Source organism: Onychostoma macrolepis, chromosome 13 (assembly GCF_012432095.1).
Source record: "Onychostoma macrolepis isolate SWU-2019 chromosome 13, ASM1243209v1, whole genome shotgun sequence".
Classification (NCBI taxonomy): domain Eukaryota; kingdom Metazoa; phylum Chordata; class Actinopteri; order Cypriniformes; family Cyprinidae; genus Onychostoma; species Onychostoma macrolepis.
Genome location: NC_081167.1, coordinates 19,599,831 through 19,621,543, shown reverse-complemented (window position 1 = coordinate 19,621,543; position 21,713 = coordinate 19,599,831). Strand labels below are relative to the sequence as shown.

Here is a 21,713-nt window from a genome sequence, read left to right as displayed (position 1 = left end):
AAGCCCCATTACACTGTTTAACGCCATTGTAATTAGAAGATAACAGGCCCAATTCAGCGCAAGTACAATATCTGCACTCTCCTATAACTCCATTACTGAAGCCTGCTGGTTATTGGAATGAATGCTTTCTTTCTCACTACGTTACGCCTGCAGGCATATAAGGGCCAGGCTTTATCAGTTCCCAATCTACAGAGCAATATTTGTATCATTTCCAGATGGCATAAAATGAGCTATTCTGTCTGCTCGCCTTCCTTCATATGCAAATGAAGGGTAATATAGGGATCTTCCACAATTTAGTGCTTGTGACTTAGAGCTGCTTTGATTATACTTGTTATTTTAAGTGTTTTTTGCTTTTGTACGTATGTTTAAGTTATGTTTGGACACTTTAGCCAATTCTAAAATACTTTAGATTTTTAAAAAAATAAAAATTGGAAAATGACTTAGTAACACGAAATAGGAATACAAACTTTTGGAATATAATTTTTATATCAGATTGTTTGAACTGTAATCAGTCGCCAGGGTGGAATAATATCTTTTTAAAGTGCATTGTTGTGCATTCTCTTTGACCTGATATTTGTAAGCACAGCTTTTTTGCCTGCACTTCTACGGAAATAAAAGTTACGGCATCACTGATAGCGTATTAGCCCCCATCCAGATCTGCTGACTGACTGAGTTTGCCCATCTCTGCAGGCTCTTGAGAGCGATTACGTGAGTGCACGCCTGCATCTTTGGATTGATCTGATCTTCGGATACAAACAGCAGGGTCTTCCCGCAGAGGAGGCCCTCAACACCTTTCACCCATATTTCTACACTGACAAACACGACAGAGCAAGCATGAAGGATCCTGTCATGAAAAGCACTGTGCTTGGCTACATCAGCAACTTTGGCCAAATACCGAAGCAGGTACACCAGTTGAGCACACTGTTTAAAGAATATTAGGAGATCTTCTATAACTCTATTCAATTTTTTTAGAGAATGTTTTTGGTTGTACGTACAGAATACAATTGTAAAGCACTTTTGATAACCAGATATACTAGAGATGCATCAGTATTCCAATTCTTGCCGATACTGACAAGCTGATAAGAATGTTCATGCTATGGCTGATAACCGGTAAATTCGGTAAACATTAAAATTCTTTACTATTTTGTTCAAAAAAATTAAATATAAAACAATCAAAAACTAATTATTACTATTTTTTTTAAAGATGAACAGAAATTAAATATATAAAATCGACTGATACGATAAAAGAAAATCTCATATAACAGCCAGTAACCAATGTGGTGCCAATATGTCATGCAATTTCCAATGTTTGGTAAGGTTGATTTCTATAATGAGATGATTTACTGTAATACTGTATTCTACTGTAATTGCAATACTAAAAGACGTTTTATGCTTCCAGCTCTTCACCAAACCACACCCTAGCCGTACACCTCACAAGGTTGCTTCTGGGAAAGAGACATCTGTATCCAGTCAGATAACCCCCTTTTTCTTTAAACTGGACAAGCTCAAGCCCTCCGCCCAAGCTATTAAAGGTACTGCTGAAAATGAACAACCACAGCTCTGCGGTAGAGACCCCCCCTCCCCATTTAATCATTCATAGTCACCTTGTTATTTTATTCCATTCCTCAATTATTTTTTACAAGATGGGGCCACGTCTACAGGGAGCAATAGGAGCCGCGAGGCAGAAGATGCTGGCTAGACTTTTCACAGGCTCATTTTCTCAGTCACAGCTCAGCTCGGCTCCATTCAACTCCTGCTATTTGTTAGGCCACACTTGAAGATACAGCCACTGAGGCTTATTTAATAATCGGAATGTCCCAAAAGGATCTCTCTGGAAAATTAGATGATTCTCTTTCACTGTGTTTCTATCTCTCCCGCTCTATTGTCTCTCACTCAATATCTTGTTCTCACATCAGACGTTATTTTATCATTCTGATCAGTAAATCCTACAAGGAGAGATTTAAAGGGCATCATGAGAGAAATTTGCAATCATCTCAGGCTTCATTATGATTTGTGTTACTGTTCTACTGTCAGTGGGAAGGGAGATTGACTGTGTCCTCACATATGTAGGTAATTTGAAAGTAGAATACTCCTCTTGACCACAGTTTTTTTAAAGTGCTGACACAGTTGTTCCAACATATTTTTCACAATGTAAAAATGATCAGTTAAAATTAATTCATACAATTTTTTAAAAAACATTTTAATAGCTCCACAATTTTAAGGTTTTGAACTTTTCATCAATAGTTTTCAGTGACATTGATTTTTAAAAGTACGTTTAAATAGGCACGAACATTTAAAAGTTTGGAGTCAGTAAGATTCATTTTTGAAAGAAATGTATACCTTTATTCAAGTCTACATTAATTTGATCAAAAACATTTGCAAGATATATATACATGGCATGTCACACTACATAAACCTGCTCTTCTTTCTCTACATAGAGCTCACACTGGGGCCTGTTGGTCAAATAGTGTGTAGAGAGAAAGATGTATTGGTCGTGGAAAAAAACAAACTTCTCATCACACCACAGTGGAACACATACTTCAGCTGGGGCTCTTATGACCAGACCTGCTCTTTTGGGAGCTACACGACTGAAAAGGTGTGCTTTTATAATTTCTCTAGATCCATAAATAAGTTAACATGATGGGCCTACTTGTAATGTTCATTCAGTAATTCTTTTTACATTTGATGTTTTCCTGTTCCTGTGTGTCTGAGGTATTGTTTATTATTTAACAAGGTTACTTTTGGTTGGCTGTTAAAGTTTGATAGCTTTATTACTTGTGTTTCAGAGCTTTTCAGTGTGTGAGATCGTGTCGGACTGGGGAGATGTTGTATGTGCTGCCTGTCCCAAAAACAGCACCATTATCACAGCAGGAACCAGCACTGTTGTCTGTGTGTGGGACGTCTCCATCAGCAAGGACAAACTTAAACACATGAGACTCAAACAGGTCAGACTGACACGTGTTATCAATCCTAAACAGACATGTTCATGCTCGAAATGTCATTTTAAGATTTAGTTTAATTTTTTTAATAAATAAATGTTTATTTTCCATCTCAGACCTTGTATGGTCACACAGACACAGTGACGTGTCTGGTAGCATCAGAAGCACATAGTGTGATTATTAGCGGCTCTCTGGACCAGACCTGCATCCTGTGGGACCTGGAGGACCTCAGCTACATCACACAGTTACCAGAACATTCCTCTGCCGTGTCTGCCCTGGCTATTAATGACCTGACCGTGAGTACCCTCCAGAAAAAACATACACGCTCTGAGGTCAGCCTGCATTTTTCAGCTCCCAAATCTCTCTCCATCCATCTCACTCCCGCACATTTAATTTGGTTAGGGCCGTTCAGCTCGTGTTGCCGTCTGGATGACACATTTATACCGGCTCATTTGCACTCGCAGAGTGTGTCTGAAACTCCCCTCAGCCAGCTGTGTGAAGGAAGGGTGGGCACATCCTTCCCTTCAGACCTGCTTTAATGTTTAAACCCCCAGTTACACAGCGTGAAAAATACCTGCAACTAAAAACACAAGAGAAAAGTATTGATACATAATTACAAGCCTCTTTCAAATAATTTGTATTACAGCAAATTGAAAGTATTTATAGTCATTTAACCATTTATTATTATTTCTTCATACATTTTACGGGTTGCTTAAATGTCCAAATGTATTTTGGGCCACTATAAATATCAGGCTTGTGAGCATGAAATGAATTGAGAATGCCTTTTAAATTTACATTAAATTCCTAGTGGCACAAAGGATGCAGAATTGCAATTTGTATGTAAATAGATAGAATTCAGATGAATTGACATTAAAATATTTATAAAATTAATACTATGCATTCATATTTATACAACTGCAATTTTTTAACTAGAAAAACAACATTTGTCTTTGAATGTCGGCTTGTTTGAAAGTTTAAAAAAGTTAAAAACACAACAGAAAAACACCATTCAAATGTTTTTGGTCGGTAAGTTTTTGAATGCAGTCTTACTTTAGTCTTCAGTGGCACATAATTCTTCAGAAATCATTCTAATATGCTGATTTGGTGCATGAGAAACATTTCCTATTATTACATTTGAAAACATTTGAAAAGTTGTGCAGCTTAGTATTTTTATGGAAACCATCATGCATTTTTGAGGTCTCTTTGATGAATCAAAAGTTTATAACAACGTGAAAGTCCTCATGTCACTTCTGATCAGTTCAATGAATCGTTCAAAAAAAAATTACTGACCCCAAACAAAAGCAGTGTCTTTTGCCTGGTATGTGCATCAGTAATCGCCATTCTGTCTCTCTCAGGGTGAGATTGTGTCATGCGCAGAGACCCATTTGTACCTGTGGACCATGAAGGGGCAGCTGCTGGCCTCTTTAAACACTTCCTGCTGGCCTGAAGGAAACATTCTGTGCTGCTGTTTCACACAGAAGTATGAGTGGGACCCGCGCAACGTGATCATCACCGGCAGCGCCGACGGCATTGTCCGGGTACGGGCAGATCTTCAGAACGGGCCTCTGACTGAAAGATGATGAGGCGTAGCGTTCACATAGCGAACTTTATAATGAGAGTGTTTAAATGAGAAGTCTTCTCCACAGACTGCACCTTTGTGTTTAAGCAATAAATCTTTCCTGTAGTGTTTCCTGCTTAATAGTCAGGTAATATAGCTGCAAAATATTAAAATATGGTAACTGGGATATTGAAATGGGGCTCACAGGCTTGGCTGAGAAGTCCCACAGAAGCATTAATAGTTACATGTGCTCACTTTAGATGAGGTAAGAGCAGTTATTAAATCAAAGTGCTTCTTAAATTAGGCATCAACTGGAGCTTGGACCTGCGACATCAATGGCCGGCAGATTTGATTTATGAATATAGCTTCAATTGCATTCGATTTTTTTTCCCCCTCTTTTTTTCATTAACCGTGTGGTTCTGTTGTAGATATGGAAGACTGAATATACTAGAGTACAATTACCTGGACATGAGGAGTGCTCTGTGTCTCAAGGGCATGTTTTGTCATCAGCTCCTGAGGAAGCAGGTAACACTAATACACTTCACCTTAAGTGCAGAATTGAACAAGAGCGTGAATATGTGCTTTTGTTCTCGCCTCCAGTCATAGGACCGTTATAACCCACGAGCTTCCTTAATGGCCAGCATGAAATAACAGGAACTCGCTCTTGGAATATTGGAAAACAGTGTGCTTTGTGACGTCACGAGAATCGTTATTTTCTAATATACAAGTAATGTTTGAAATTAAATAGCCAGACCAAATACTAGACATCCTTCAAAAATGCTGTATAAATCGGATTACATCTGTTCTTAAGTGTGATGGTGCAGCCGCTCAGCCGGAGGTTCGTTTTTGAGCGATCCGAAGAAAAGTTCATAATGATCTACTGTTTTGTGCGACGCATTAGGGCTAGCTGCGAGGAATTATGGGGCAAAGTTATTAAACATACAGCCTGTAAACACTGATGAGCAATTTTGCTGATGTAGGCATGCAATTTAGAAAGCAATAATAACCAAATCCAATTTGGTACACATTGGTTACAGCACAGCGTCAGCGCGTGTAAGTATCAACACGTTTAAATTAAATTGGGGGAACTCGTTGTAACAGTGAAGGCTTTATATTAGATGTATTTCTCTCAATTTAGCAACGTGCTGACCATAAATAATCTCTGTCTCATATCTCACTCTTGCTTTTGCTTTTCTTAGACAGCAGCTCATGGAAGTGGGAAAGACACCTGGTGCTCTGTCGAGAGTTAAATCGCAATCAGACCGCCTCTCGTCGACGCTGCAAAAATAACCCTGCGATTACGGCTCTGGGCATATCAAGGTATTGAAGAAAGGCCAGTCTCTCAGACCAAAATATGGTCTGAAAGCTTGTTTCAAATGGATCCTCTAGTGTTTTAAATGATCAGTACAGGATTAAAGGGTTAATTCACCTAAATTGTAAAATTAAGTCATCATTTACTTGCCCTGTGTTTGTTCTAATGCTGTACACCCTTCTTTTTTGAACGACAAAAGGAGATTTTAAAAAAGTCATGCTCACACTTGTCGATATAATGGTAGTGACCAGCATCAAACTTGAAAAAAAATGAATAAATAAAAAGTACGATACAATAAACTGAAATTTAATTTATTAATTCATGAACATTTTGACCTTTGCTGTAGGTCTTCTGTACATGACTGCATTCATGAGACTCTATTAGCACCACCGTTCATCCTGACTTACCCACGAAAAGCATGCCACATGATGAATGTGACACTTTTGCGTCTTTGTTTGATGCTGGTCGTGATCCACTGCCATTATACAGAGAAGTGTGAGCAGGACAATTTTTTAAAGGACTATTTTTGTTATCAAAAAAAAAAGAGAAGGGCCTATGGCATTAGAATAACACCACTGTGAGTAATAACAGAATATTCATTTTTGGTGAACTTTCTCTTTAAGCTCAATATGATTAGCAGTGACTTTAGTCTTTTTTTCTGAAGATGTGATTTTAATTTGTGATTTCAGAACGCATGGCACACTGCTGGTCGGTGATGCCTGGGGCAGGGTGTACAGCTGGTCCTGCGAGAGCTAGGATCATTCAATCATCCGTCAGTCAGCGTTAAAGTCGGCTGTAACTGCAGCTGAATGCAGCCACATGCCAGCAGAGAGTCCAGCTTAAGTGCTGCCTACGTATGCACTTTGCTCTCACCACTTCCAGCAGGACTGCTGACTTCAGGAGACCCACTCTGGGTCTGGTGAATTACAGGGATGACGCATTCTTTCTTGGACTGGGTGAGGCTCGCTGGCCAGGGCCGGAAACACAACATTGCTTATTTAAGAAATGAAAGATGATGCCATTTAAAAAAAAATAAAGTAGGCCCATTTGGTGGATTGGTTTTATTGTATAGTAGCTCTCTTTCTCTCACTGGACTCCCAGAAAGCCAAAGTAATGTTTATTTTATAAACACCGGTACGCTGGAGTTTCGAAGCCATTCGCTTGTGTGCCATTTCATATTTTTGTTTATAAACTACACCAGTGGACATACTGAATGGTGTGTTTTATAAAGCAGCAGGGTTCTGCTTACTAGTTGTGTTTTATGTTGGAAGATTTTTTATTCAGTTTATACTGTATATCAAGATGATTTTATTAGTTAAATTTAACTATCTGTAATTAAATCAAAATAAAATTGCTTACTTGTTATGCAGTCCTGCTATCTCAGTGTGGAACATCAGGGAAAACGCTTCTGTTAAAGGGCTGAATCAACCTCCTCAGCCAATTAAGAGTCAGAGTTTCCATTGGCAATGTGCCCCAGATTCCCATCATAGAGGGTGTGGATCTGTAAAACTGCATTTACACGCATTCCATGATCTGAAGTACAGTATTTTGAAATAAATGCCACTAAATTATGGCACACAGGAAACAGTGATATGCTGTTTTGACTGTGTAAAGAATTATTATTACTAACACTTAAATTTACCTATACAATTGCGGTTGTATGTGAAGTGTATGTGAAAGAAGTCTCTTATGATCAAGCTAAACTATAATAACTTTTCTTTTTTAATATGTTTTAGGCTGATTTGGTGCTCAAAAACATTTCTAACTCTTATTCTAACAATATTTTTGTGGAAATTGTGATACTTTTTTTTCAGGATTCTTTGATTAATAGAAAGTTCAAAAGAACAGAATTTATTTAAAGTATTTTTGTAACAATGTAAAAGTCTTTGCTGTCACGTTTGATCAATTTAATGACTTTGCTGAACAGAAGTATTGATTTCTTGGTCCCACTTTATATTAAGTGGTCTTAACTACTATGAACTTGCATCAAAAAATAAGTACAATGTGCTTATTGTGTTCATATTGTATTGCAAAACACTTTTGCTGCTATTGAGTTGGGATACGGGTAAGGTTAGGGACAGGTTTGGTGGTATGGACAGGTTTATGGGTGGGTTAAGGTGATGGGTCAGCAGTGTTACAGTAATAGATGTAATTACAGAAATTAATTACAGATGTAATTACATGCAGGAATTTTTAAAAATATAAGTACAATGTAAAACCATTTGAACATTAGGATTTCAAAACCCCTTTATTTTGGTCTGAATGTCAAATCTGAGCAGATTTATATACAATTTGAATGTGGATCATTTTGTCTTTGCAGTGTGGTAAAGGACTGGAAAGAACAATTTTTTGTTGCTTGTTTGAGAAAACATGTTTATACTGTACATGCCTGAGTTTATCCGACCTCAATCACAGGCTTCAATCCACATCATACCAAACCTCATTCCAACATTACCAAACTATGCTTTGTTGTGGCAAATGCAACTATTGTTCATTTTATAATCAGCTTTACAATGCAGAATGTATCTGTTTAGCCCACCAATGCATATTTAATCTGATTAATTTCACAGACGTTGCCAACACATAAAGTTTAAATGTGTAACATCATCTGTTAAAGATGCCAGGAATACTAATGATTCTTATGATTTGAATAGCATCATTTAGTCATGACCTTGAATGACGCTTCTGTTTGCATGCAGCCCGATTAATAATAGCCAGTATTTTCTGACACCCTTAATGAATCATGAGCAAGTGTGTTTATTCTACAGAAATACTAGCAAATATAGGCTTTCTGTGAAATGTCCAGTTGTACATGTGGTCCCCTGGCAGGATCCAGCAGTTGATGTAATGTTTTTTGGTAGTTGTCAGGGCTACTGCGGTAGTTAAATTCATAGAATCAACACAGATGTCCATTTTAAGAATATGGGTCACAGCATGCAGAGCAACACATGCATTTGCAACAAAATTGCAATTTGTACCCTGGACCCTTTTAAATGTAATTATATGCTACTTAAATATGAATCTTTATCAATTGTTTTTTTAATATATATATATATATTTTTTTTTTTTTTTTAATGTACAGTGTTATATTGAATTTCTTAAGACACTCGCTCAGCTACATGTTCAGGCTTCCTGGACTGACTTTCCAGCAAAAAAAGCTTCAGGTCCTCCTCTGTTCATCTGTCCAGATGTGTTGTGTAACTTTGCTGTGTATTAAGGGGCTCTTTGGCACATGAGTGGGATTGAGTCTGGTTCTCTCAAGCAGGCAGACAGCAGGGAAAGAGCTGTGATTACTGGGAGCTCCCACCAGGCCACGCTCCACTTGCCTCTCTGGGGAAGAGGGCTAATTGTTGCTCCCCTCCAACCTTTGGAGACTGTCTTCTCCTAATAGCCGTCATTAAACAGCATGAATAATCCAGCGATGGGGGTCGGGCCATAAAGAAAACGGGGATGGGAATCTGAGATCAGCCGTTCCATAAGATTATATCCCCGGTGTGTATAGGGAGAGCAGTGTAATGTGTGTGCTCTCAAAATGCGGAAATTAAAGAATTATTAAAGTCCACTTTATTCACTGCAGAGGGATTAACCTATTTGTATTTAAAGGAATCGTTCGTTCAAATAGTAAAAACCTGTTTGCTCCAAACTTAAATTTATTCCAAATGTAGTAAATTTGCGAGTTTGGATTGAATTTTGTAACTTTATTTGTATATTATAAAATTTAGCTAGGAAAAATAGTCCATTTTTACTGCAATCAATAACTGAGTTCGCACGCATTGTGTGAGTCAAGAGACCTGATTTTTTTTTTTTTTAAAGAACAAAGCATGCAACATTTAAAAAAGGTATAGGCCTACACAAAAATGAGAGACATGAAAATAGTACCGGTTTTTGATAAAGCGTTGCCATGGACAACAGTGAATATAGGATCTGGATGGCGCGAATCAAATATCGACGTAACTAACTGTGAATGTGAGGAAAAGAGTGGTTAAACAAACAAACAAACAAACAGTTTTTCAGCTTTGAAATCTAAAATAAAAGCACAAGGAACGACGTGAGCGTGAGTAAACAACCACAGAAGTTACATATTTGCTCAACCGTTTCTTTCAAAGTTGCAAGCTCAGCGCATAAAAAATGGCTGTCGTGTAAAACTAATATTATCTCCCTCAGGTCGCTATTAACTGCTCGCGAGGAAAAGAGCGGTGTAAAAATTCTTCAGATTTTCTCATTTGGAGTTTCTCAGCGAAAATAACTGCATATGGGTTTGGAACAACATGAGCGTGAGTAAATAATCACAGACTTTATTTTTTTGCTGAAGTTGCAGCTCAGTGCGGAAAATGAGTTTTTTTCTTTGCTGCTGCCTCTTTAGATTTGGTCAAGGCCAAGGGTGTTGTTCAAAACAACAGAATTGAGAGCAGATTAATGTGCTCTGCTTTTGATGGCCTAATGTGTACGCATCTCTGTGTAGTTTGTGGATTTCTGTCCCCTGAGTACAGCTGACATTCTCGCTTTGTTCTGGGTTTTGTGCTTGCAACATCTGCACATACTGTTGCTCCATACAAAAGAGCACAGAGGCCTCTCTGACAAAGATCCGGGGCAAAAAAGCGCTCCACTGCTGCAGCATATAAACACTCCTGCAGAGCAAAAACAAAGCGGGACAGCAGAAGGTCATGGTAAGTTTAGACGAGACGAGACAGTCAGGCTTTGATGAAGAGTATAGCTGTGTTTACGCTCAACGCTAATGTTTCAGAGTGATCCAGGGCTGAGGACGGCGGAGTAACTGTATCTTCCTCTCTCACTCCCTCTGAGCTCCTTCCTGGGCCCCTCTGCCATCCTCACGCTGCATCTGCTCATTAATATGCGCTGTGACCACAATGAAGGGGGAGAGTCGCTCTCTTTAACCTTTGTGCATGCGGCTAATTGTGCTAAGTAGAGGCGCTTAATAGACTGGAAAATAATCACCATATATCTCACGAAGAGAAGCAAATGACCTTCTCAAAAGACAATAGCCATCTCAATTTTAATATGTCGGTGGTTTTATGATATTAAATGTCAAACCATTTGGGCTCGTCTGAATAATTAAATCAAATAAATTATAGCACCTAGGCAGAACCATCTTGTAGCCTAACCCAATTATAATGCACTGTAAAGCTAATTATTAAGCATGATTACAATTAGTATGATTTTAATAAATGTAACCATTAAAGGGTTCATCACAGTCACTGGCTCTTAGCTGCGTGTGGGAGAAACGGAGAGAGAGAAAAAGAGAGACTAAACTCAAGAACGAACGATAAGAGAGGACAAAGACGAACTGAGATGTCATAATGTGCATTGTATCAATGGCTTTATGCTTATGATAGCTGCGCTCTTGCACTCATCTTAACCTAACTCGTCTAAACCTAATTATAATACACAAATTGCATTATATGCATAAATATAAAGGTATTATGTGTTTTGCTTAAAAATGTCAATATTATGCAAATGAAAATGTAATAGTAAAAATGCATTGTAATTTTTTTTATAAGGCAATTATACATGCAAGTTAAATTGAAATTACCATTGAAATATCTAACATACCCCATATACCTAATATAATACACTGTAGCTAATATTTGTATTTTTAACTACGGAAAGTAAAGTACAACAACCAAGGTAATTGATCTTATAGGTCTTATTCTGGTTATATCAGAGGGTTAAATGTTCTTTGATATGCTTCAATAAACAACACAATGACGACATGTTTAAGCGGACATAAATGAGACAATAAATCAGTATGCTCTTTTGCACATACTGTGTCATCCTCTGCTTTTAGAGGAGTAATCTTTATTTTATACATCATAGCAAAAAATTAAATTGTTACATACTTTACAAAATTGCATAATCAAATTACGCATGTTTGGAGTTAAATCTGTAATGCAATCCTTACTTTTGGATAAAAAAAAGAAGGTCTCAAATTCATAGGTACATAAATGTGCCCACATATATATATATATATATATATATATATATATATATATATATATATAAAAAGAAAATGCTGCTGTTGTATGACAAATTTTATACTAGTAATACTAGTATACGTGAAATAACAGAACATCAGTATGTAGGGAAAAATATTTTAATCTCATAAATAATTTTGGTATGAAATTCTATACTGTACATATTTACACTGGCTTCTCTACAAAGAGTATTTGGGCGTATACAGTCCCCGTGCATTGTGTTTTAGGCTCAAGTTGTGCACATCCAGTCAAGTCTGTTTTCAGCTCAGGCTTCGGTTTCACCAGCTCCAGCTCTGCGTATGTCAGACTGTCCTCTACCACCCTTGGCTTGAGGACGAGAAGAGAACAGGGCGTTTCAGATATATGAAGACTACAGTATGTGGTCAGAGGTCTGAAAGAGGAGTTTCTCTGGGGAATGTGGGGTCAGAACAACATGAAATTATAGGTATAATTTTAGGATTGTTCATAGAGGGTTCTAACTAGGAATCTCAAGTATGTCGGAACAACCACTTCATCTGATAAACATATATTTCAGATGGTCAAAGGATGTACTTCTAAAATGGAATGCAAACAAAGCAAGTGGACAGAGCAGTAGGATAGACATATAAATGTTGTCCGATCCCCTGCCAATCACACTTATTTAAAGAAGTCTTTGTTTTGCTAGTAGAGATTATATAAAGTTTATCGTTGACCAACCAGATTATAACCGGATTTCACAATACAATACTAGACCGTAAAACATTTTCAGTTTTTTGCTGCTTTTCTACATTTCGGTGATGATTTCCCTGGAAACTAATCTAATATGAATCAAGCATGTTAAATAAATAATCACGCTTTGGAAAGCAATAATAGTAAATAAAATTATAACACCCATAAATGGAAGTTGGTATAGCAATAACTGTGGCGAACATAAAGCTCAATGAGAAAGCCACATTATTTCCCTCTTGCATGTTTCTAGTCTCTGAAAATTCAATTGAGAGGCTAAAGAAAGTGTGTCGTTAGATGCAAATATTATAAAATTGTGAATAAAAAGATTACACATGAAATTGATTATAAAGCAAGTAATTTATGAAGATATATATTTAGGACAATTATGAAACCCAATCAGCATCACTTAATCTTTTTAATGCTTTAGTATGAAAGAAAATAATGCTCTTATGTAAAATGAGTTCAATAAAAGTTAGCATTCCTACCATTTTTATAGGTTGTGCCTTTAAAAGTTTGGTCCTACGTGGCTTTCTTGGTACAGGTGCTAGAAAGAAAAATATAACAAAATGTGTGATACTTTTAAGGGTTCAACATTTGGTAACATCAAATAATTTATAGAATTTATTAACTTTGGTTAATGTTCATTTTTACATATACTAATTTCACTGAATTAATTCATGTATTTTAAATGAACAAGAATTAATAATGAACAAGTACATTCATAAATTAACATTAACCTATATAATGAAATGCAATAAATGCTCATTCATGTTTCAAAATACCTAAAGTATTAACTAACTTAACCGAATTGCACCTTCTTATACAGTGTTACCTAACATTTTGATAACTCAGTCATTTTTGATTTTGTGTTATAATAAAGGGTTTCAGTCTGTTACGTACCTTTAGCTGGTATCTGTGGTGGTGGTAGTGGTTCAGTGATGTCTCTGAGCTGTGGTTTGTGTCGCCTCTCTTTTCTGTGCATTGCAGGAGAGGAGCTGGACACACTGGTAACTGTCTCTCCTGAACTAGATATATAAAACAGAACCATGTTATTCTTAGAATCAATCTAAGAATCAATCAATCACTTATAACAGCAAAGCAGTGGTAAATCATATTGCATTGGTTTACCTGTTTTCAGGACACTTCACAAGGTAATAACTGGCTAGATAGAGATAGAATTGAACAAGCATAAGAACATAAATAATATGTGTGGTAATAAGGAAAACAGAATCATACAATAAGAATAAAATAATTTTTGATGTATTTTGAAATGCATTTTGCTTGAAGACAGTATTTTTTAAAGGCATCATGTAAACGATTTGACTTAAAATGAGTTAAAAAGCTCATCACCTCGTAGTCTTCGTTTGTGCTGCAGGTGCTGACATGTGATTGTCATGGCAAAGACAAGCATGCAGACCAGACCGATAGAGCAGATGAGCACAGCACACAGATACAAATCTGAGAAAGATCACGGCAAAACAATGTAAATTTAACATTTTCTTGAACAATTATACATTACTGTTACCTTTTTTTTTTTTACTTTTAACAACTGGAATTAAAACTATAATTTACACACAGTAATGCATTATTTTTATTTTGTATATAAAATGTAGTGGATTTTGTAATAATGTAGTGGAAATGTTTTAAAGTGTCATAAACCAAAGAAGAATCCCCATTCCAATATAAGCTTGGTCAGAGCTGACCACAAAAATAAACCAAACACTGCGAGCACACTTGGTTGAATTTGGTTTGGTCTTTCTCCACCAGAAGGGAGGAGATGTAAACACACTAGCCGAAGCTGTGATCCTATCCACTTTATCAGTGATAGAGACCAGACTGCAATAAACAACATGTTCTTATTTTATTAAAATAATGAAGTAACAGCATACCTTCAAACATGCGCCATATGACATCAGATTTTCCTGTGCTCGGTATATGATGTACTGAAAACATTAAGAGAGACATAAGTGAAGCATGTAAAGTAAAAATAGTAAAAAGTAAAATGTTAAAAAAAAAAAAATTATTAAAGGAAGAAAATAACATTTTATGAGAACTGAAATCAGACTGTGCTTTTATTGATCTTTGGGACTAGGTCTGTTTTTTGTTTTTTAAGTTTTCAGTTGTGGATTTTATTGTGCTTCACATCTGTATTGCAATTTAGCAATCTAAGTTTAGGGGAAAACACAATTATGAAATGTATTTTCATTGTTGCATATTTGGCTCAAGGCTCAGCCTGGTCATTCTCCCCAACATCTTGTATTCCATGCAGTGTTGTGCTTGATTAGGCTTCAATATGACCAGGCAAGGACATTTAGTTTAAATGGAATTTGTTTTAGAGTCCTCTAAAAATATTTAACCTTTGACCCTGAGAAGTGTGGCTTTAAATAAATCTGTCACAGAAAGCTCATAAACAGCTATTAATACATACAGCACACATTACATCAATGTTTAAATAACTTAGTCTATTATTAATTACTGTTAATACTTGTTTATCTAGGAAACAAAATTCAGATTTTTGAGAATAAATGGAAAATCATATTTTCTCTCATTCTTTCTTTAATTTTTCTTCTTTAAATTCTTACTGCATGGCATTTTTTAAAACATGTCAGGTCAGGGAAAATTGCTTACAGATGTTGAGGGCACTGCTGGACAGAATTACTTTCAGAGCTAATTGTATGATATTAAGGTAAAATTTCAAATTAGCTGAATAAAATTTACATCATTGTATGATGAAACACAATAAAGGTTCTCACTCTCTTAAAACTGTAATTTGCATGCCACTATAGCATCACAAAAAATAAAGTTTCCTGAACACTTCCTCCATTGGCTAGCCAAACAAAAACATAGTTCTGCCCCCAAACCAACACCATTTCTTGCATCAGTGTTGGGAAGGTTATGATGTTAAACAAAACATAAAGGTAAATCAATCTACAAATAGATATCTCTACCTATTCAGTTATGAGAAAGTATTTTAATGTAATTTCACATTGTTAATTCAGTGAAAAGCACAAGGGCTGAGCTCTAAAGAAACCCTTTCAAAAAACATACAGAAGCCCTGATCATCAGCATATTAAAGTACTTTTTAGCACCATTCTCTCTGTGTTCTGGGTCCTAACGGATCCTGCTGTGCATCTCCGCTCACATGCACTACTTTAGCACCGACTCTGCTTGAAATGACGACCAGAACGGCTGTGACTCCATCCGCAGCAGGTATACAGTTACACATCTGATCTGCATTTTCTTTCAAGTCAAAGCCATCCTATTAAACCCCTGCTAAACTGAAGGGTTCAGCACATTTTCAGATCTGCAGCCACATTGTGCAATAACACTTGAGAACAATGTGCACACTACATTCGAAGTCAAATGGGTGGGGAACAGCGTATGTTTGAGTGCCGCTTTTGTTTTGGGAAAGCATTAAGTCATTTTTTGGCTGACCCTGTGGCTGTAGAGTTGGTTGAAGTGGTTAACCCCGCTCTGTGGTCCTGCTTTGGTCTATGTTTATGGGGTATTTCAGCTGGTTGACATTGTTTTGTTGAATCTTTCACGAGACAAATTCCCCGGTTTAAGTCAACCTACGACCTTCATTTGCTTCTTTGTTGCCTCTTGTTTGTTTACTCTGTCACTTGGTTTTATCTTGTATTTTTGTGTCTCAGATTTGGTTAAGTGGGGTATCTGTGGTTGTCTAACCCCTACAATAACATTCTGTTGCTTTTATTCCTTCAAAACCACATCTTTATATATGAGATATATGCTGATGTTTTTTCTTCAAGTAAATCATCATATGCGGTTTATGGAATGGTTTTAAAAAGTATTTTTACTACATTTATCTCTCTAAACAAAATCTTCTTAAATGAATTCAAAGACTTTTAGTTTTAGTTTTTTTTTTTTTTTTTTTTGGATTTAGCTTCTAAAATGTCAGTTAAACAAAAAAGTCTTTAAGATGCAATGGTTTATCATGGCCAGTGATGTAGCATAACTGTAAATAAATTCGCTTTTTGAACTTTATAAATTATAAAGAGCTACTTTAAAGAAATAGCTCATCCAAAAATGAAAATTGGGTCATCATTCATTCACCATCATGTTGTTCCAAACCCATATGACTGTCTTTCTTCAGTGGAACATAAAAGAAGAAATATGACTTGTGCACTGTATTCCAAACCTTCTGAAGCCTATAATAGCTTTGTGTGAAGAACAGATTGAAATGTAATTTATTATTCACTGAAAATCTTTACATCTGCCCTAGTTCTCACTGGCACGTTTTTGAGAGAACAAAACGTATCTTTTCAAATGATCCAGTTCACAAAATCTGACTTATTCATGGACTGATCCTATTCTCAAGTTCAATTCTTGAAGGTGAAGATTTTCAATGAATAACTAACATTTTAGTCTATTAATCACACAAAGTGATTTTTAAATGAAAGCTCTATATTCTTCAGAATCTACTTTGTGTTCTACAGAAGCAAGAGACTCATTGCAGAAATTAAGTAAATGATGACAGAATGTTTATTTTTGAGTGAACTGTCACTCTTTATTGTTGCTAGCATCAGGCAATTGCCATTTATCACGCAGATGATTAATCCAATGGACGCTGAGGCTTTGGGACCTCTTGCTGTCCGAACACCATAGGAAAACTCATAATGCAGCCAGAGTAAATGTTTTCAGTTGCATCCTTGCCAAGTCTCCTCTCTCTGTCCCCACAGCATGTCCAGGTTGCTCTCGTTAACAGCCTCATGGTCTGTTTGTGTTGGCCCAGAAAACATTTATAGTGGAAATGATGTATATGTGGAAGGTGGAACCCTAAGACTTACAAACACACTTGAAGCTAGCATGTAAGAAAAGGCTATAACGTGAGAAATAGGAACATTTACGCCTCATTTTCACGTTGATTATTTGAAATTTTATGGACCATTCGAAAACTATTTGGATTTGGGCTTTGAACTGTTGACATGGACTAATGTCACTATGTGAATCTGATAGTCGCTCTTTTGTGGTGTTCTGAAAAGACAGACCATCCCCTCTGTAAAAGACGTTTACAAATAGCTAACAATGAACTTTGTCACCAATTGAGGAATTGAAATTGACCCTCTGTAGGATGAACTGAAGGATTAGTGAACTGGAGGAAACAGCTGTTGTGTGGTTAGCCCTGACCGTAGCAAGACATCACTCTTCCACCACATCCAACTCAACCACAGTGTTCGCTGGCGCTAGTGACTAGTTCCTGAAGTGAACATTTGTTTTAAATTCCAGATTGAGAAAAAGCTTTCACATTGTGCATTTGGTCGTTTGCATTTTGCATATTTCTGCACTATTCTTTGCCATTTTGTAGTGCAAGTAGTGCAAGTATTGTGTTCACACTGAAAAACGCAGTAAAGTCTGAAGTATGCGTTGGGCTTAGGTTAGCTAACATGCTAAAGCTAACGGCAACACCAAAATGAGAGCATCATCAACTGAAAAAGGCAAATGCTTCCATGTAGTGTAATAAAAAAACTGTGCTTCATTTCAGACAATAGTAGCCTTACGAAGTCATATACTAGAAGGCTGAGTATTGTACATAATTTAAGACACTGCTTTAAAAATCCTCAAGTTACCTCGTAATTCCATGCTCCCTGTTCCATTCGACGAGGCCCTCCACTTGTTTCTGTGCTTCCGTATTTCCTGCACTTTACAGGTATAGTTGCCCCCGTCCTCCAGCGACACATTCAGAATCAGCAAACGGTAGATCTGGCCATCCATTTCTTCCCACAAGTGGAACTTGCTCTGGGGAAAGTGTTTGCTGTAGTTGCCATAATATTTGCTCTTCTTCATGCCCATCCTGACCAAGAGGTGCTCGTCTTCAGGGGTGGGGAAGTAGAGCCAGCGTAGCACCAGGGCACTGCTGCTTCTCTTTCTCTGAGACACTAAGCAGGACAAAGTGATGTTGTCTCCCTCCATACACATGCTGACTGGCCCAGGGGTGACGGTCACATTTAGAGCTTCACTCAGCTCTGGGAAATACATCGAGTAAAAAGAATAAAAACATGTTTAGACTTTCTCTATATTGTTGCTGCTGATGGAATATCTGTTGTATTATATTAAATACAGTATATCTGATTTTGTGATGTGGACTTCCAAAAAAGTCCATTAGGCTACCTATCCAAAAAAGTTATTACCTATCATGATTTATATGTGCAGGCAAAAGAGAAATAAAATAGATTTTAATCATAAAAAGAAAACCTAAGAGACTAAAACATTGCTAATTTATTTTTCCAAATTTTTAAATATATGAAAAATATTTGTTTACCTATGTATAGAACCTTTTATACCTCAAAAAGATAATTGCATACAATAAAAGCTGTAGTGATTTATCCTGATTTTAAGATTTAATTACCATAGGCTTCCTCTCTCTTTTCTCTCTCTCTCTCTCTCTCTCTCTCTCTCTCTATATATATATATATATGTATGTATAAATAATATTAAATATATATATTTATATACCAAGTTATAATATTTATTCCTCAGTTGTCTTTGGAGCTTCATCAGTGATATCTCCTATTCAAAATCCATGACCCCTAAAGGGTGTAAAATATCTGAATGCATCTGGGCTTAATATGCCGTGCCAAACAGAGACTACAGGTGGAAAACATTTGTCTGCCTTCTTGAACTAGATGATAGAGCAGAGAACACGACAACAAGATTGTATCCAGCTGTTAAAAGCCTTTGTCGTGTTTATGTTGCGTCCCAATTACTCGAGTCCCTCAGGGGTCAACCGGGGCTCTGTTTTCAATGCAAAAACCACATCACAAGAGCGATTTGAACATAAACAAAATGTCTCACAATAATAATGCTGAATGAAACCCTGACCTAAGAATGTCTAGTTGCTATAAGACTGTTCAGAACAATGCAACATTTTGCAATACGTTTTTGCACTGAAGATACATGTATTTAAAGTAAAATGAGGTCAGTGAGCAAAAGTAGAAGAGGTTTGTTTACTTTTACATTTTTTAAACATGCAAAATAGTTTTATACAGATGAACGCTGCAGTTACATGTGTAACAAATGTGAAGCTGTTTTCTGAAAAATCATCTCACTGATCATTTACCCCCTGAAAGCTATTTTGCAAGTTGTTTCGTCATTGCATATTTAAAGGCCAAGATAAACAGACAGTCTTACCTCCAATAAAAGCTCTAGTCAGGAGAACTATCGCAACAGCAGAGAGCTTCATTTTGCAGACCCGTAGGCTCCATAAACCCAACTAAACGTCAAGAAAAGAAAGGAGTCCCTGGGATTTTCTCTCCTTTTCTTTCTGTTTCTCCCTCTCAGTGTGTGTGTGTGTGTGTAATCTGAAACAGTGCGTGCTCTGTTCCCAGTTAGAAACACCCCTCTTTCCCAGTCTTTCTTTTTTCACCCGCTCTCTTTTTCTTTTTCTCTTTCTCTATCCTGTAATCACTCCCCCTGTCAGTTAAAAGTATGTAGGAAATGCCATTTCCTGAGAGAACCTTTGGAAGCAGCACAAATTTTCAGCTGGACCTACAGCATATGAAAGTATAGGAGAAGTGACCAGGTCTTCGTAGTGTTTACATCCTTATAATGAGTGAAGTGGACTGTCACAAAGCTTAAAGGAATTGTTTACCCGAAAATGAAAATTAATGTTGATCCAAACTCATATGAATTTTTTTTCTGGTGGTAAACACAAAGAAGATGTTAATGTATAATGGTACGTAGTGTAATTTACTAACATGCAATTATTGTGTTTTAAACTTTAAAAAGGACATAGTAATCTAGTCTGAAAAACTCATGAATTATACATAATTTACACAAAATATATAAAAGCTTTGTGTAACAAACTGACTAAACATTCTATGGATGAAAAAAAGTCATGCAGGTTTAGAAAGACATGAGGATGAGTAAATGAAGACAATCTTTAAACTTTTGGGTGAACTATCCTTACTTTGACTCTTAAAAATATGGCCTCTGTCTGGCGTTATAATGTAGTTTTCTGTCTTCACTGCACAGTTCTTGTCCACCCATCTCGTGGTTTGAAGCATAATGGTTTATTGGGTAGGGTAATGTGCTGAGCTAGTGGTTTCTCCTACTGACAACTGCTGCCAAGAGGAGTTGAATTACACAATGTGCTTATATATAGCAACAGAGTATAGGACTACAGCTTAGCATGTGTCCTGCCAGTGCAATACTTTTGTCTTTAACTCTGTATTGTTTATTCTGACTGGATCAAGGAATAATTTAAAGTATACACAGCATGTTGTAATGGAAACAAAGCTTGTTGTGAATTTCACAGCCTACAATAATACATGAAACATGTCGAACTAACGAGCACATAAGCATGAAAATGGTAGTTATTAGTAAACTTTGATATGACGGAATCAGTCACTTTCATAAATTAGATGTTTCCCATTTTTCAAAGCATTTTGCAAAGCACAAGCCACATGATCAGAGTCTCGGCAGTTTAAACGAGTAGGAAAAATGCTACCACTTATCTTTCAGGACTGCCTCCAACTCACTGATTACAACAAGGAAAAAAGGACTGTATTTTACATCTTTGGCTACATTCAAAATGGAATACTAGCATGCATTTACTCAATTTGCTATATTGTTTTTTTATATAAACATGTGAAATGGAATTAGCATCCAGCTGTCATCCTGAAAAGAAGTACAGTTACTGTTACATAAATCCAGTCCAAAAACTTTAAAAATCACAGCTGGTTCCTTTACCATATTGAAAATGTAAATTCGATTTAGGCACTCTGCATTGTGGAATACTGTTTTGAAAATGCATGCATAGGCTTACTGTAAGACAATATAGAAAACGGTAGTGACATTACTCCTGGAGTTAAAATTACTATTTCTTTTCAAGCTCATTTATCAGGTTTTTCTTTGCAAAACACCTGTTTTTTTCTTTTCTAATTAACCAGTTAATCATGCCAGCAAAATGCAAGAGAAACTCAATTCATTTTGAAATAATTACATACCACATTCATTACTGCTATCAGGACTCTACACTGACTCCATGTGGCTACAACACAGAAGATGCCAGATCCTCTCACATGGAACCAACATATGGCTTTTATAGTTCAAGAAGATGTAAAATGGTTCGCTTTGTTCACAGTCTGGAAGCTTGTGTTCTGGATGACATTTTACAGCAAACGTATATAAACTGTTGCGTGTGTGTGCACCAATAAAAAGGGTAAATGGTTATCACTTATTTC

At 36.6% G+C, this 21,713-nt stretch overlaps 3 protein-coding genes across 3 annotated transcripts in view; 2 read left to right on the top strand and 1 right to left on the bottom strand.

The window, feature by feature from the left end:
* The window catches only part of wdfy4 (WDFY family member 4), a 43,987-nt gene extending 36,813 nt beyond the window's left edge, over positions 1-7,174 (top strand). Inside the window, exons 54-62 of the mRNA XM_058795838.1 lie at positions 691-903; positions 1,400-1,532; positions 2,439-2,596; positions 2,787-2,945; positions 3,056-3,235; positions 4,295-4,477; positions 4,926-5,022; positions 5,697-5,817; positions 6,499-7,174. Coding sequence (XP_058651821.1) covers positions 691-903; positions 1,400-1,532; positions 2,439-2,596; positions 2,787-2,945; positions 3,056-3,235; positions 4,295-4,477; positions 4,926-5,022; positions 5,697-5,817; positions 6,499-6,565 — 1,311 coding nt within the window. The 3' untranslated portion in view covers positions 6,566-7,174. The remainder of the gene's footprint in view (positions 1-690; positions 904-1,399; positions 1,533-2,438; positions 2,597-2,786; positions 2,946-3,055; positions 3,236-4,294; positions 4,478-4,925; positions 5,023-5,696; positions 5,818-6,498) is intronic.
* Positions 7,175-9,672: 2,498 nt separating this feature from the next.
* The window catches only part of rassf4a (Ras association domain family member 4a), a 160,883-nt gene continuing 148,842 nt past the window's right edge, over positions 9,673-21,713 (top strand). Inside the window, exons 1-2 of the mRNA XM_058795722.1 lie at positions 9,673-9,863; positions 9,974-10,083. The gene's annotated coding sequence lies outside the window, so the exon portion shown is untranslated. The remainder of the gene's footprint in view (positions 9,864-9,973; positions 10,084-21,713) is intronic.
* On the bottom strand, positions 11,527-19,985 carry vstm4a (V-set and transmembrane domain containing 4a). The gene is made up of 8 exons (XM_058795720.1): positions 19,660-19,985; positions 18,099-18,494; positions 14,400-14,453; positions 13,861-13,968; positions 13,639-13,672; positions 13,411-13,535; positions 12,996-13,054; positions 11,527-12,129 (listed from the first exon to the last, which is right to left on the bottom strand). The coding sequence occupies exons 1-8, from the start codon at positions 19,709-19,711 to the stop codon at positions 11,968-11,970; spliced, it is 990 nt and encodes a 329-aa protein (XP_058651703.1). The 5' UTR covers positions 19,712-19,985; the 3' UTR covers positions 11,527-11,967.